Genomic DNA, 15093 nt, shown 5'->3' with positions numbered 1-15093 from the left:
ATAGTTTACTTGAGTATATAATAATAGCAACTATAAGCGGCACCTATTCAGTTCATATAAAGCAGCTTTGTAACACCTTGCCGTGGCTGTATTGGGCTCAACAGAATTTGGAGAGAAAAAAGGAAACTCATTACCAACAGTGGCAGTACCCACCAGGGACCATCTATCTTCAGGGACAGAGATGGGTTGGGTAAGATCCTGCTTTCTACCCTGCATGGGGATGAAAGTACAAGGAGGACAAGAGACAGACAGAAGATGCATCTTTAGTTTCTTAATCAATATAACCAGGACAGAACAGCATCACTGGCACAGGCTGCTGGTTTCTACACTTTCTTGTGCTGGGCAGAGAGGTGACTTTACTGCTCACTGAAGGAGACACTGCTGGGAACACAACCATCCATGCCAGATTACATCAAACACACTACCAGGTCAGAGAAAACAACCATGGTGCAGTTCCTCTGCATGTAAACTTGGCCTAGTGACAACATCATAAATAATTGAGCCAATAAAGAGAGTAATAAGAATTTTATCATTTTATCCTTACTCTGCTTTGTATGTAAATTCCAGAGCATGCAACTTTGGTTTCTACCAATTTTTTCTCTCTTATCTCTCTCCCAGTCTGGCATTGTGTTTTCTTCCATATAGCTTTATAAGAGAATATTTCATTTGTTCTTAAACTCGGGACAATGAACCTTTCATCAAAATCATTTCCCAAAAGGCATCTTCAAAGAATTTTGAAGGATAAACAAATATCCACCAGCTAAACAGCAAACTCGCTTTTAGTATTCCAACATGGAACAGCAAGGAGTTGGCAGACCACTTTTGAAAAAGATGAAAAACTTTTACTTTGGTGAAATCTTTCTAACTCTGCATTGGGAAGACATTTCCTTTGTTATTCATAGCTCTTACTTCTGTGAAATTTATCTTAGTTTTGTACAATATATCATTTTGATCAAATAAAAAGTTGGCAGAATATAAAAAATCACCAAGATGAAAAGGTTTTTTTGAATAAATAGAGAATGAAAGACATTCTAAGATTTTTTGAACATTTTTTCCTCTCCACTGAATAATACTATGATTTTTTAATCAGTTCTGCACAGCCAAAATTCTCTATAGAGTTATAAAGAACTTATGATTTGATTAAACTGAACATACTGAGTAGGGTGTCCATTTTGCTTAAATTGGCCCTACCATGAAAATAAATAGGTCTGTACTAGCAAAAGACTATGTTGTGTACTAAAAATATTGTCACTATAGTTTTGTTGTATATTAGTAAAGTGAGATACATGTAAAAGAAAATCTTACAGAATCTTAAGGTTAATGTATTTGAGATTGTATGATGTTCCTTCTATAAAAATATGTTTTAAACTTCACAATAATCAAATAGGAGTCATTTAGGTCAATGCTATGCCACTCCAGACAAGCCATTAAATATAAATTTATATGATCCTACTTGAGATCCCTGCGTTTGGCTTCTTTCCTTGTTGCTGTTGGCAAACTTTGTATTATTAACATTCCCCCACTCTTCCTGTTACACAGCTGATTTTCAAACTTACATTTTTTCTAGTTTATAAAATTTTAGGAATATGTTCTATTGAAACTTCAATTTCAATTTTTTTAATCTTTATGTAATACTTAAGGAAAGCAAAAGAAGTATAACCAGCTACTGCAAAGAAATACAACTTTTTGCCTGTTGGTACAATAAAATCAAAAGGGAGCAACTCAGATCTATATAAGATCCTGTAGGACTGAAGCCAGCCTGCACAAACCCTGTGAGACTTAGCTATCAGCTAAGAAGCAGCAACAAGTCACAGCTGCTTGCAGGAGGTTACTCCCCAAGAATTCACACAGTAGGTTCTCACAGAACTCTGCAGGTGCGCGGAAACATCCAAGGTAAGTTAATATAAACACTGGACTTGTGAGATGTGGGTTATAACCAATTAAGGCTTCTAGCATGGTCAGGTGAGACACTTTCCAGCCAATAAGATGTAGTTCTAACCCTATATAAAGCGTGTGCTATGTGTAATCAAAGGTCCTCACTATAAACTTCAAAGCTCGTCGGTGAAGTCATTTCTCTCTGCCGAAAACTGTTTATTTGCCCATGTATTTTTTTCACAAATATGCAGGCTTCCCCTTACCCCAAACTGTCTTAAGGTGGGGTTAATCATCCCTGATTTTGAAGAATAATTTGACTGGTTTGTCAACACAGAAACATGTCAATTTGTTTAAAATTACAAAAATGAATTGACAATCTTCTTGATTCTAACATAGTTAACACAAAATCAGATAGTCACAGCTAGAGCAGTCTGGATTTATTGGTGAAAACGATTTAATAGAAAAAATCAGTTTTCACAAAATTGATCTTTGAAAAGTATTTCAATTTTCTCTTTCATATGACATCATGACCCTTTCTTCTTCAGACAACCCAGACAGCATCCACAGAGCTGGTTATGCTTATTGTCCCATTACAGATATTCTTTCACTGAACTACAGGTCTCATGGTACACTACAGGTCCTTGAATTTTAGGATAGAGTAGAGAGATCAAATGACTGTAGAATAACTGTAGTGTGTCTTAAGTGAACTTAGGGTAAAGATTCCTGATTTCACTGAAGTTAAGCTAGTGGCAAAGCTTGATTTTCTTCTCACAGTCACAGTATTATCACGTATTTCTGAAATCATTAAGCGAAGACATAAAAGAAGATTTATAGCTAAGAATCTGTGCAGTTTGCACTGAGGAACTTACATTTTTTGGTTTTTGGAGGGGAGAGGAGGCAAATAGCCAGTATTTAATTGCTCTTCTTATACTGTTTGGGCTTTCAGTTGTAAGTTGAGACTACAGTGACTTCTGTGCTTTCTGGTCTAGCACAGAATAAACCCCATTGACAACTAACCTCACCGAAGGACCATCTTCTGAGAAAAAGGGCATCAAAATATAGGGCTTAAATGAAATCAGAACTTCTTTATTTGACAATGAATTATGCTTTCTTAATGTTTTTTGCCTTTCCCTGCCACCCCATCATTTTTCATAGCTCATAACTGCAACAACCTCTTAACTCAGCAACAATTTATCCAAATGAATGGCAATGTATCAAGATACACTTTAGAAATTGTCAATAGAGCTCTTAATTAGCTACAGCAATCACTGTTGAAAAAAAAGAATTTCCCGCTTCCAATGTGCCACTTTAAAATCAGTCCAGTGATGCAGTACTTTGCACAGAAATGCAAAGCTACTGCATTAGACTTGAGAAGTCACATTATACAGTCATTTTAAATAATGTAGCTCTTATGCAGTTTATACTCAGTAAGTATCTTGTTTCAGGTGTCCTTTATTCATATCTCAAATTTTATAGGCTTCATTTACTAATGTGAAAGTCCTGATGAGATTCAGCAAAGGAAATGGGAATGTGGCAGGCTATAAAGCATTTCAGCTTTGGCTGCTGGTAGACACTTAGTGAAACATTACTGAGAGATCAGGTTTATATAACAGATATATTCTAACATTTTATGTTATTCGCATTATTCAGGCACCAAGATTAGATGGGGAAATGGATTCTGTACTCTCTTGCTGGGCTTATGAACAAACAATGGAAATGCCAAAATGACGAATGTTCTCCCATTCATTTTACATACTTTAATTTGCAGAAAAGTGCAAAAAGCCTACATAAGAATTTCCTGCAGGATTAGCTTAAGGAGGGTTAAACAGGATGATTCAAACCCCTCTAAATATTTAGCAACTTGAATATTCTCTGATTATTTTTAGTGAGTTTCTACTTTGAAAAGGCTGGACACCTATCTAGGTGGGAGAATTATCTGTGTATGGCTTCATCTCCCTTCTATATACAGCACCTTTTAGCTGAATGAATTAACATTATATGTTATCCTACTTAAAACATATTAAAAAAAGAGAGAAGGGCAAGTTGTGAGTCGTGAGTTGTCACGTACCTAACAAGGCCAAAAGACAAGGGGCAATGCAGGTTTTCTTACCAAGGCCAAAGAGAAGCCAGAGCTTCCCTCAGTTTTGATTTGCAAAACCAGTTTTATGTTTCTTGCATCTTTAGTGTGAAATGCAATAGGCAATTGTATATCAACAGCAAAATTCCTACAGAGTTCATTGAGGCCATTTCTTTTTTCTGACATGTACTTATTTAAGTGATGTTTCCAGCTTAAGCTCTGTATCATTGAAGACTATAGTTTTATTTCTCAAAATTCATCACTAAGTTTAAAAATAAGACTGTGGCTCCTAGAAGGCATCTTAGTATTTTTCGTGTAATTTATTTACTTTGGCATAGGTTTCCAGTAAAACATGGCAATCATTTGTGATAGAGCAAATAAGCATTTGTTATAAGCAAACTGTGATAAGCAATTTATTGCAGAAAAAAACATTAGTGTTCTTTTTTTAGAGGAAAACATGTAAGATGTTACTGGTGTAATTCTTATACAAATATATGCTCCTTCACATGAGTACTCTCATAGAAATGAATAGGACTGCATATGTGGCCAGGTGTTCATCACTTTGAGTATGGATAGCAAAACCAAAGTTCCAAAAATGAGCACAAACTGGATCAAACGCCACAGGAGTGACTCAAAGTATTTCTTAATTTTGAATTTCTTGGAGAAAGACCAGGCTGTAATTAGATTTTCTGAACATAATTTCCTTAGGGATTTCAATAACTGCACTACAAAAAGCTAACACATGTTTCAATACCAAAATTTTCTTTGGTCTTATTTGTATAATAACACATGATTTAACACTTGTACCATTCAAAATCTATTGGGCAAGAAGTAGGGTTCCTCAGATAGCTGAAAATTCAGTCTGCTGAATTCTCCTGTTTTTATACTAAGCAAATTTAAAGCCCTAAATGCAAAAAAAACCCAACCCACATAAAAAACAAACAAACAAAAAATGGATTAATTCTCTTTAATATCTTTCACTGTATAAAAACACATGTGCTTTGTTTGTCAATTTTAAACATCTTTTCTAACAGTGCAAAATTTTATGTCAGGTATTAGCATTAAACAACGAGTTATAAGGAAACATACAGGCTATTTTCTTCACATACTTATATGGCAGGACACACTGAGAGGTCTTTGCTCTGTTGAGTCTCCCCTAACAAGGGTGGCTGAGGTACCCTCTGACCTTGTGAATCTGTTGGTGAAGGGTCTCATTATGAGATGCTGACAGACTGTTGGACACCAAGGTCTCGACTTTCCTGGGAGCACCGACAGAGAAAAATGCAAACTCCCACCTTTCATGTGACACCTTCTTAACCATGATTTCAGTTAATAAGGTTACTCTTGGCTTCTAATTTTCATGCTTTCATAGAGCTTGATGTATAAGAGGACATAACATAGCAATGAAAGTTTATCTTCTGTTGGGCTCAAATTCTTTATAGAGCTGTTTATTATTTATGAAAATGCATAATTAATTTATGTCATACTCATGTATGTGCAAAAATGGTGTATATATTTCTCTTTTTTCTCTCTTAATTAAGCTACTTTTCATAAAAAATATCTAAAGACACTATTTAATCTCTAAACTGTAATTAAAGGCGATATTTGGATTATCAATTGATACCCTTTAGAAAGAGGCATTGTGATTTCTGAAGCCATGGCATCAGTTGGGATTTTAAGTGAAATCACTCCAACACAGAATTTAACCTGCTGGCTGTAAAAACTTTGTGCTGTTTTCCGGCAGGGCAGTAATTCCCCTTTTTTACTGTGGAGCACTGGGGCTTGCCCCATGCCCAGCACCACACCAGACACAGAGGAGAGGCAACAAGTAGTGCTGAAAGGGCAGCACTCTGTCAGCTAATGAGGTCCCAGGCCACAATCTCCACAGCAGCTGCAGACCACGGATGGAAACTGTCCGACCTGCAGCACCGCACTGTGAAGTTTGAAGACAATGCTGGTAGGGATGTGCTGACACTGGTAAGAGACAACCACCAAGTTGCTCTTACTGACAAGATTATTAGACAACTAAATTTATCTCAGCAGTGCAATCGAGAACTAAAGGAGTGCAAGGAGGACACAAAGGGAAAAAAAGCTGTATAAAGATAGAAACCGGCCCACCTCATTTTAAGATATTTTGTGCAACCTATATTCTCTTAGTACTATTATTCTTGTGCTAATGTCTACAGGTCTTTACATGTATTTTCATGGGCTAATGGAGGGTATAGATCCAATACCCATTTACTGTATTGCCTTTTCTCATCTGAAATGTAGTCTTTAAAAAACAAAAAATCATAGAACCCTCCACCTCCTTACTCCACAGCATATTCATTATCAGATAAACTCACACTACTAATTAAGTTAAATTTGACTGCTAAATAACTCCCAAAGCGCCAATTTATCTCAGGTAGTATAAGCACATATTCATTTCTCCTTATACATCACCAGTTGTTATTAATTAAATTCTAGTCACTTCAGACTGCAAGTTTGAAATAAATGCCACTATAGAAAGACTTGTACTCAATAGTGAACTCGGCTATTACTTTACTTCTTTTAATAATAGTTTGACTATAGGTAGACACCACTTCAGTTATTTCATTTTAGAGTTTGTGAGATATTTAGAACATGTGGGGAATTTCCAAATTTTTTTCTTGAATGTACAAAGCTTTGTCATAAATACCCAAGAAATGCAGAACTAAGTTTGACAGATTATTAGCTAAAGAAAAACTCTCCCCTTTGAAGGTGTAATATACCTTTTGAAGCTCAGAGATCACAGCAGCAAAAACTGAATTTTCCCCCTGCAGCAGCTTCTCTCAGCTGGCTGCTGTACTAAGGTGAGGGTTGAAGTGATGCTCACAATCTGCTTCCTAGCCACCCATCTTCCACCCACATATATGAAGGTTCTGTGGGCTGATGCTTTGACAGTCCTGCAGTGCAAAGACTATCAGTATGACAAAGCATTAGGAGGAAAAGCTGTACTTTTCGCTCCCTTCAGTTGCATTTAATTAGCCATTGTAGCAGAAGGTTCAAAGAGATCTTCATTACAGATAATGAGTAACATTCCTGCATGGAAAAGTTTTGCAACCAGAGGGAGACAAAGTTGTCCTGTGGATGCATTTCTTAGCCCACTGGTAAGACTGAATTAGTCTCTTCTGAAATCAACTACACTTTCTCAAGTTTCAATCATCATAGTAACATATAAGAAAAATGAAAATCTTAAGTTCTGAAATATTTATTAGTCCCATGTTTCAGTGGAAGTGTGAGTAAAATCTGCATATTTCCAGAAAGTAAAACTCTTGCATTTTTAATAACACACTTCCAATATGTTGAATCCTACACCACCAGTTTTTATAGATATGAAACTATTACTTCATGTATTAAATTTTGCTTTCCTTTATTCTGAAGGCCATTTATAAGAAATAAAAGATTGTAGAGAATGAACATAACACATTTACTATCTTTTGGATAAGAAAAGACACATTAAGAACACGAGAGGAACTCTAACATTTCTACAAATAAACTCCTTTTTACATTATTATTGTATCCATGAAAAAATATCAGTGCTATGATGCATATTTTTAAGGTGATGTACATTTTTTTTCACATTCAACACTTGAAGATCTTTTTTTTCACTATTGGTATTTAAGTGTGAGACTATAACCATGATTAGAAATTAACTTTGTCTTTGCTCTATGGGGGATGATGGGAAACAAATGCTGTACCCTTTAATGAATCACCCACTGAATTCACAGAGCTCACCTGCTGGTTTTAATTTATGTGATAATTTACAAAACAAAACATTTCATGTCTTTCATCTGTATACTGCATTTCATTTACTTTCATGAAAACACATACCATTTTCTTGCATTGGGTACTCTTGTTTGTGAGCAGTTTCTAACCTCCCATCTAAATGTACATTGCTTAGGCAAACAGATTATTAATAAAGAGGTGAAACAAAATCCTTAATGCCTTTAGAAGTAATACAAAGAAAGAAAGAAAGAAAGGCCATTTTTAAAAGGTCTACATTTTAAATGTAACAATAATTTCAGTTTCCTAAAAGATACAAATCAATTTCAGCTTAAGAGCACTGAATGATCATCATCATCATCAAGTTTTGTTCATGATAGCATTTCAAGGCTTAAAGCAAATTTAAACATATGAAAGAAAACTGGAGACAGAAAAAGATGTTATGTCTATACAGAAGGCCCACATATTGATCGAGTCAACAGCTCATATACATGATTTGCCAAGCAAACTTACCAAGAATAGCTCTTATTCCTAGAATTACTTTGTGTTAATCTTGCAACTCATATAGCCATTTTATGTAGATTTAATTAGGCACCCTGAGGTTGCCCAAATACTTGCCCCATCTTATAGGAAGAAAATACTAAAATAAGCTGATGTTCTTTAGCTACTGAGAAGCTACATTGAGCCAAATTGTCTATCCAGCTTTATGTGGTGATTCTGGGAATAATTTTCACCATTAGTTTAGAAAATGACTAAAAGAAACCTGTTTTATGTAAATTTGGGAATCCTGCTGAGGTTTCTGACAATTGATAAAATGAAATGGAGAGAAAATAACCAGTGCAAATAAAAAGCAATTTTCATGAATTCTGCTCAAACGGAAGGAAGCTAATGGATATGGCATTATAAGCAACTTGCCTTGTAAACTGTAGATTTCTCCAACGCTGTTCTGCCGGGTGATGTGATGCCAATATGCACTACGAGGAAGTGAGATCGACTTGGATAAAGTCATTGGTTCAGACAGACTGGTCTGGAGCTATAAGCCAAAGCAAAAATAAATGGAAGATCATACACAAGCATAATATCAAAACTGTAAATTGAACCTATGTTATAATGAAGATACTATTTCCTGAATTAACACAGGTTTTCTACTATCATTTAAACCATGTCATAATCATCAGCATTGTGAATGCTCAGGAAAAGTCTGCAAAAGTGTATCTGGGTATATAGGTTCAGTAGCACAGGTTAATATTAGGACAAATGAATATGTCCCTATTTATCTACAGCTATTCTTGTTGCTACTAGAAGTTTGTAATTTTCTTCTTTAACTCTATGATAATGACAGATTAGCATATGTCTGAAATGTTAAGCCCCCCCTACAATCACATTTCTTTTTGGTCATTTAGCCTGCATACTGGATTGAATACCCAGAAAGATGCTGAGAGAATCTGAGACAACCAGAAGAGACTTAGCAATGAAGAGTCATTAATCTCCTAATCCTCCTTTGAAGTGGAGGCATCTCATCACCAATAGCAGGCTCCAGCCTCAAAAGCAAATTTTCCTAGTCTGGGGGACTTCATATTACTGAAATTGTAAATTGAATGGTAAGTGTACAAGAGCTACAGCACAGAAACCTGATAGGAGGAATGTAAGCCTTATTAAAGACATCTCTGTCTACAAGGAACTACTGATTGAGTGAAAGACAAAACTGAGCAAAGGAAAAAAAAAAAGATGAACGATTAATATATTCTGTCAGCCTCTCTGGATATTCCTGCATGAATTATGCTTTCAGTGTCTAGAAGAAATTAGGATGCATCTGCAAATATCTCTGTCTGTACAGAACATAAAATATGGTTAATACTTTTTGGGACCTAAAAAATCACCATAACATTGTGGACATATTTTTTTCAGAGGATGTCTGAAAGGACCAAAACTGAAGGATCAGTTATGTCTGAAGATTTAGAAGGAAAAACCTCTCCGTTTCAGAAGTGGCACCAGGATGATGAGGGTGGTACTCTGAAAGGGTGTGCCCAGATTCTGACATTGGCAGAGACTTCAGCTACAGAGCAGAAAATATTCAAGGTCTGGATCATTCACTGCAGGTTAGTGCTTAATTCCTAGGGACTACTCATTCAGAATCATAATGACAAATTAAAAAAGCGCCCTTTTTATCTGTACAAACTCATGCTATTCTGTAATTTAAAAAAAACCAAACACACACACACACACAAATCTCAAAAGTTTTTAGCGACATTGTGCACACAAAGTTCTAAAATTATTTAAATTTTGAACATTAACACACATGGATGCATGGCATATATTTTGTTTCAGATCAATCTGCTGTAATTACTTCTGTTGTTGTTTTCTTGAGAACTGTCATCAAAATTACTCCCTGCCTACAGCCAACATCTTTCCTGCTCACTTATAGCCAAGTATTACATTTCAATTGTCAGTGGTGCAGATCATCACTGGAAGCTATTTGATATCAAGTAAAGAGCTTGCAGAAACATTTCCTTCATTAAAAATTAAGTTTAAAATCCTTATCACAATAATTCTATTTTCAGGAAGACTTGATGATTTAGTCTATTGACAAGCAGAATTTCCTTTATTGTAGAGATGAGGACAATAACAAACCTTCTAAATTATTTTACCACATTAGTATAGCAAGGGTAACAAGGGCAATGTTGTTGAGTAAGAAAATTACTCAAAATCATCTAACTTCAGTTTACAGGTGATTTATTCACAATCTTGAGACAACAGGCAAAACTTTTTTCTTGTATGCAATCTGGAAAAAATAATTCCAGCAAAGAGAACCATTTTGACTATGGTTTAGTATCTCATAGCTAAATCCATAAACTTAACAGAAGTGGCTTAACTTATATCATTATTCCTGATCTGAGGTAATTTGTTCCTGTCTGATCTGACTGACACTGATGCAGAAGAATTTTATTTGCACACACTAAAGCTTTGGAAAAATAAAAACCAAATCTGTTCTCATTATAAAATAAGGTAAGAACTGCTCTACTGCAGAAGATTGCACTGCAAGCATTCACAGTACTTTGTCTGCTCAGGTTCTCTAATTAAAGTACAACTTCTGGTATCACCTTTTGGGTAAGAAGTATCACCATATGCTAACTGCAGTAGGACCAGATGAACCATATTCTTTGGGAACTCCCTAGAGAGAAAATTCGATTTCTAGTTTATTAAAATATCATCCTCAGAAAAAAATACTTTAAAATACAATGCCAATTTTGCTTTTAATTTGAGACTTTAAAATACAAAGATAAATGTATGGATTTGAAGACCTTATCACCTTGTATATCATATAAAGGATGATAATATACTAGACCATTAATTTCTCCATGAAGTTGTTCTTACTGAATGGTAGATTACTATTAGCTATAATTTTGCTTTTACTCTTTTTTATCCGTATAAAAATCACAGTATTGATCAAATGAATTGACAGTAACAGAATGTTTACTTCTACAAATTGCTGTTTGTAAAAATATTTCTGTGTTCAATGAAAATTGAATAATCTACAGACAGAAACCTCTCTAGAGAACATCTTATACATTATACTATGGTGTTTGAGATAAAAAACTTTAAACCAACGTGAAAAAACCAGGCATATAGACATCCATATAATCAATTGCTCATAAACTACTATTATATTGCTCTTTGCTGTATAACTAATTGCAGCTTAAACTAGAGTTTAATGTACAGAGATCTACTGTTTCATAACCCCTTTTCCCCAGCTATAAATGAAATTCTGGTAGTTAATGGTATTAAAATAGAAAAAAAACCCAAAACAAACAACTTGGAAATCAGGGAGGATTTACAGAACTGTTTAACTGTTAAAAAATTAGGTGCTCAGGTTCAAGACTTCTGGTGTTCCAGACCAGTGAAAGAGATCACACCCGTAAGTTCAGAGACTTTGTCCTAGGTACTTTTCCCTTTCATCTCTTTACTGTGCCTCAATAAAATGCAACTGGCCTCTCCTTTACAGGTTTTTGAATCAGCTAACTCAGAAATCTGCACCATGGAGAAGCAAATAAATAACCTTTACATTTTCGCCCTTTCCCAAAACATCCAGACCATCAGTTTCCCACAAAGATTTATTTCTGTTCTTAATTTAACACAAATATAAAAGTTAGAAATATATTTTAAAAATATTTCACCTGTCTCATTAAGCCTATTTACCATGTAGAAAATTAAATCAACGCCTCTGAGTATGGATCTCTTCTTACATAACAGGCCGATGCTCTGCTGTTGTTTCCAACACTGACACATTTTCCTCAAGAACTGGCAAAACAGGCTTAGATGCATTAGCAACAAATGCACAGAAAGGGCCCATAATGGCAGAGGTAGCACAGACACATAGAAGAGATAAACATTTTGATCTGGGAATGAATTTGAGATTATTCTGCCCTTCTACTCTGCTCTGCTGAGACCCCACCTGGAGTACTGCATCCAGCTCTGGGGTTGTCACTATAAGGAAGATGGGGATTTGCTGGAGCACATCCAGAGGTGATACATAGAAATGATCAGAGGGCTGAAACACCTCTCCTCCTATGGAGACAGACTTAAAGAACAATAGTTGTTCAGCCTGGAGAAGAGAAAGTTTCAGGGAGATCTAATTGTGGCCTTTCAGTACTTTCAGGGGTCTTATAAGTAGGATGGGGCAGACTTTTTAGCAGGGCATGTTGTAATAGGACAAGGTGTAAAAACAGGGTAAACTTAAATTGGACATGAGGAAGGAGTTTTTATGATGGTGTGGTAAGGTTGCTCAGAGAGGTGGTAGAGGCCCCATCCCTGGACACATTCAAGGTCAGGTTGGACTGGGCTCTGAGCACCTTGGTCTACTTCAAGATATAACCCTGCTTATTGCAGGAGCATTGGACTAGATAGTCTTTGAAGCTCCCTTCCAACTCAAAGCATTGTATAATTTCACTGAGGATTGGTTTGCTGTGTTGCATCCATGAACTGAACATAATCTTTGATATCTAGATATAGAAACATAGAGGAAATCCATCAGTATACCAAATTAAACATACATAATGTATTTAAGTAGCATTAAATGAAACACACATCTAGAATGAAAAAGGTGTGTCTAGAACTTATGAAGGAGGAAGTGATGATGGAATCAGAACTTAGCTGAAAAGAAAAAAAAACACATCAACTCAGGGATTTTTTTGGCAGGAATATAAAAAAAATCCATTACTGAGTTATTTTTGTTATCTGACATTAAATACCCAGTAGTCAGGTTTCCTCCATTTCCTCCAGAATCTCTCTTTGATAAAATACCTTTCACAGAGTGAACATTACATTTCTTTCCCATATCCAAATGCAATATCCAAACGCCAAATATCCAAAATATTACATCATATGAAGCCTTTGCTTTGCCAGTGACAGCTTTATAATTCTTAAAGGTCTATTTCATTAAAATAGAAACAGAAAATAATAAGTCTAATAATGTGCTCATGTAAGTAGTTCCCCATATTTTTTATTATTGTTCTTTCATGAGATAAGGACCAATTTTTCTGTTAATTCCCATAGGCCATCACCATTGACTTGAATGGATTTTTTACTTGGATATCAATAATGAATAAAATTCTAAGAATGAAGCCAGTTAACTGTATTAGGGTTCTAAATTTCGATCACTTTAGTATATTATTCTCTTTTTTAATTAAAATAGTCAAAACAGTAAAGGTAACAAAAAATACATTTGGCTCGGGGAGAGAACTGAGCATATACAGTGTATTCCATTTGTTTTAGCCTACAATAAAGACAGTTTGCTTTTTACAGATATGCTCTGAAAAATAGGTTAGTTTATTATAGATAAAAAACCCTGTCTCATTTCACATTCTCATTAGTGCCTTTAAACAAATAGCAAGAGAACTAGGTCACAGAAGACTAACGAGAGCTTAAGCTTAGAAATATGACTCAAATACCACTTTTTTTTTTATAACTCTAAAGAAGGTCAGTTTGTGTGTTATGCCTTGAAGAGAAAGAGGGTTTAAGAAATATCTTTCACCTCTCAATTGTCAATTAGCTGACAGTGGAATAGCACACACTCATTTTACCGGTATCCTCAGTATAAAAATTATCAGCATTTAAGAATCACACAATCTAGTAGGTAGCATCAGCTGAGGTATCAGCTCAGATATCAGCTGAATTAGAGAACAACCAGGAGGTAAGTTTTTTTTTTGGTACTTTTTAAATGAGTTTTCTCATTTTCTCATAATGACCAAGAAAAGGGTGCCATGTTTGTATTTCTTTTTTCTTTTTTGAAAAACAGCTACTGTTGTTCCATGTTCAGCTTGTATATTACAACACATAACTCTATTTAACAAAAAGCAGTTCTCATCCAGTACTGTAAAGCAGGTTGTTCCTTTGTAAGCACATTTTGCCTGTGTTTCTGTTGAATTCAATTCTGCTGCTCCAAACAATTTTCCAATTTGTCATTTTGATATTTGTCTCTTCATTGTTCCACTTCCATATTGCCTTATAAATGTAAGATCTGGAAGTCTAATAATGAGATTGTGCCTTCATCCAGAACTTCTGTGAAAACACTTAAATCTGGATGCAGGATATATTCCTATGAAAGTCCAATAATAATATTCTTTCCTTTGGGAATGTGTTACCAATATTGGTTATAATTTCCCTATAGCCCTTTGTTCATGATCACTTAGCTTGCATAGAAAACAGTTATGTGTCACTTGAACTCTGTTCATTACTTAAAGGTGCCTACTATTAATATAAACATCTATAGATTACCAGTATACTACTTATTTGCTAGACACTGCTTCTTTATTTTTATTTTTACGTTTTTATCCAGCTTGCTGTTCCCGACAGAATACACAATATTGGCAAAACCCCCACCAATATATGACCTCATAAGTCTTCTGAAAAGACTTGTAGAAAAGCTAGCTGTGAAAGCAATTTCAGTGATTTCAGCTTTTATAATATATTTCTAGCATTTAGGTTTCCAGTAGCTATTGAACCTTGCTATTACCTTTTGAAGAGTTACTTAATCAATTATGGAGGAAAAAATATCAAAATACTAACTACTTTGCAGTGCCAAGGTGGATGATGATTACTCTTTGGTAGTGGAATAACATTATGTATGAATAATAAAGCAATGGTGAAAGAAAACCATTCTGAAGGGATATTCAATGGGACTGATTTTTTTTTTTTCTAATCTCCTTGGCCACACTATAAAGAGAGAATTGGGACCCTTTGCTCCTTTCCTGGCAGAAGTGTGTGGGGTTTATTACTTTTTTTTTCTTTCCTCTAAAGTTAATAGATTGATGTTGTCTGACAGAATGGGTTAATGTTGGAGGAAAATCAGATGGACTTTAAAGCACATTTGGATTATATTTGTTGACTGTCTGTGAGGT

At 35.1% G+C, this 15093-nt stretch overlaps 1 protein-coding gene across 1 annotated transcript in view; it reads right to left on the bottom strand.

Annotated features, from left to right (window-relative positions):
• DOK6 (docking protein 6) overlaps positions 1 to 15093 on the bottom strand; it is a 244065-nt gene that overhangs the window by 34822 nt on the left and 194150 nt on the right. Inside the window, exon 7 of the mRNA XM_071553138.1 lies at positions 8612 to 8729. Coding sequence (XP_071409239.1) covers positions 8612 to 8729 — 118 coding nt within the window. The remainder of the gene's footprint in view (positions 1 to 8611; positions 8730 to 15093) is intronic.

Source organism: Pithys albifrons, chromosome 4 (assembly GCF_047495875.1).
Source record: "Pithys albifrons albifrons isolate INPA30051 chromosome 4, PitAlb_v1, whole genome shotgun sequence".
NCBI classification, from domain to species: Eukaryota; Metazoa; Chordata; class Aves; order Passeriformes; family Thamnophilidae; genus Pithys; species Pithys albifrons.
Note: the sequence above shows the minus strand (reverse complement) of the source record. Positions and strands in the feature narration are given on the sequence as shown.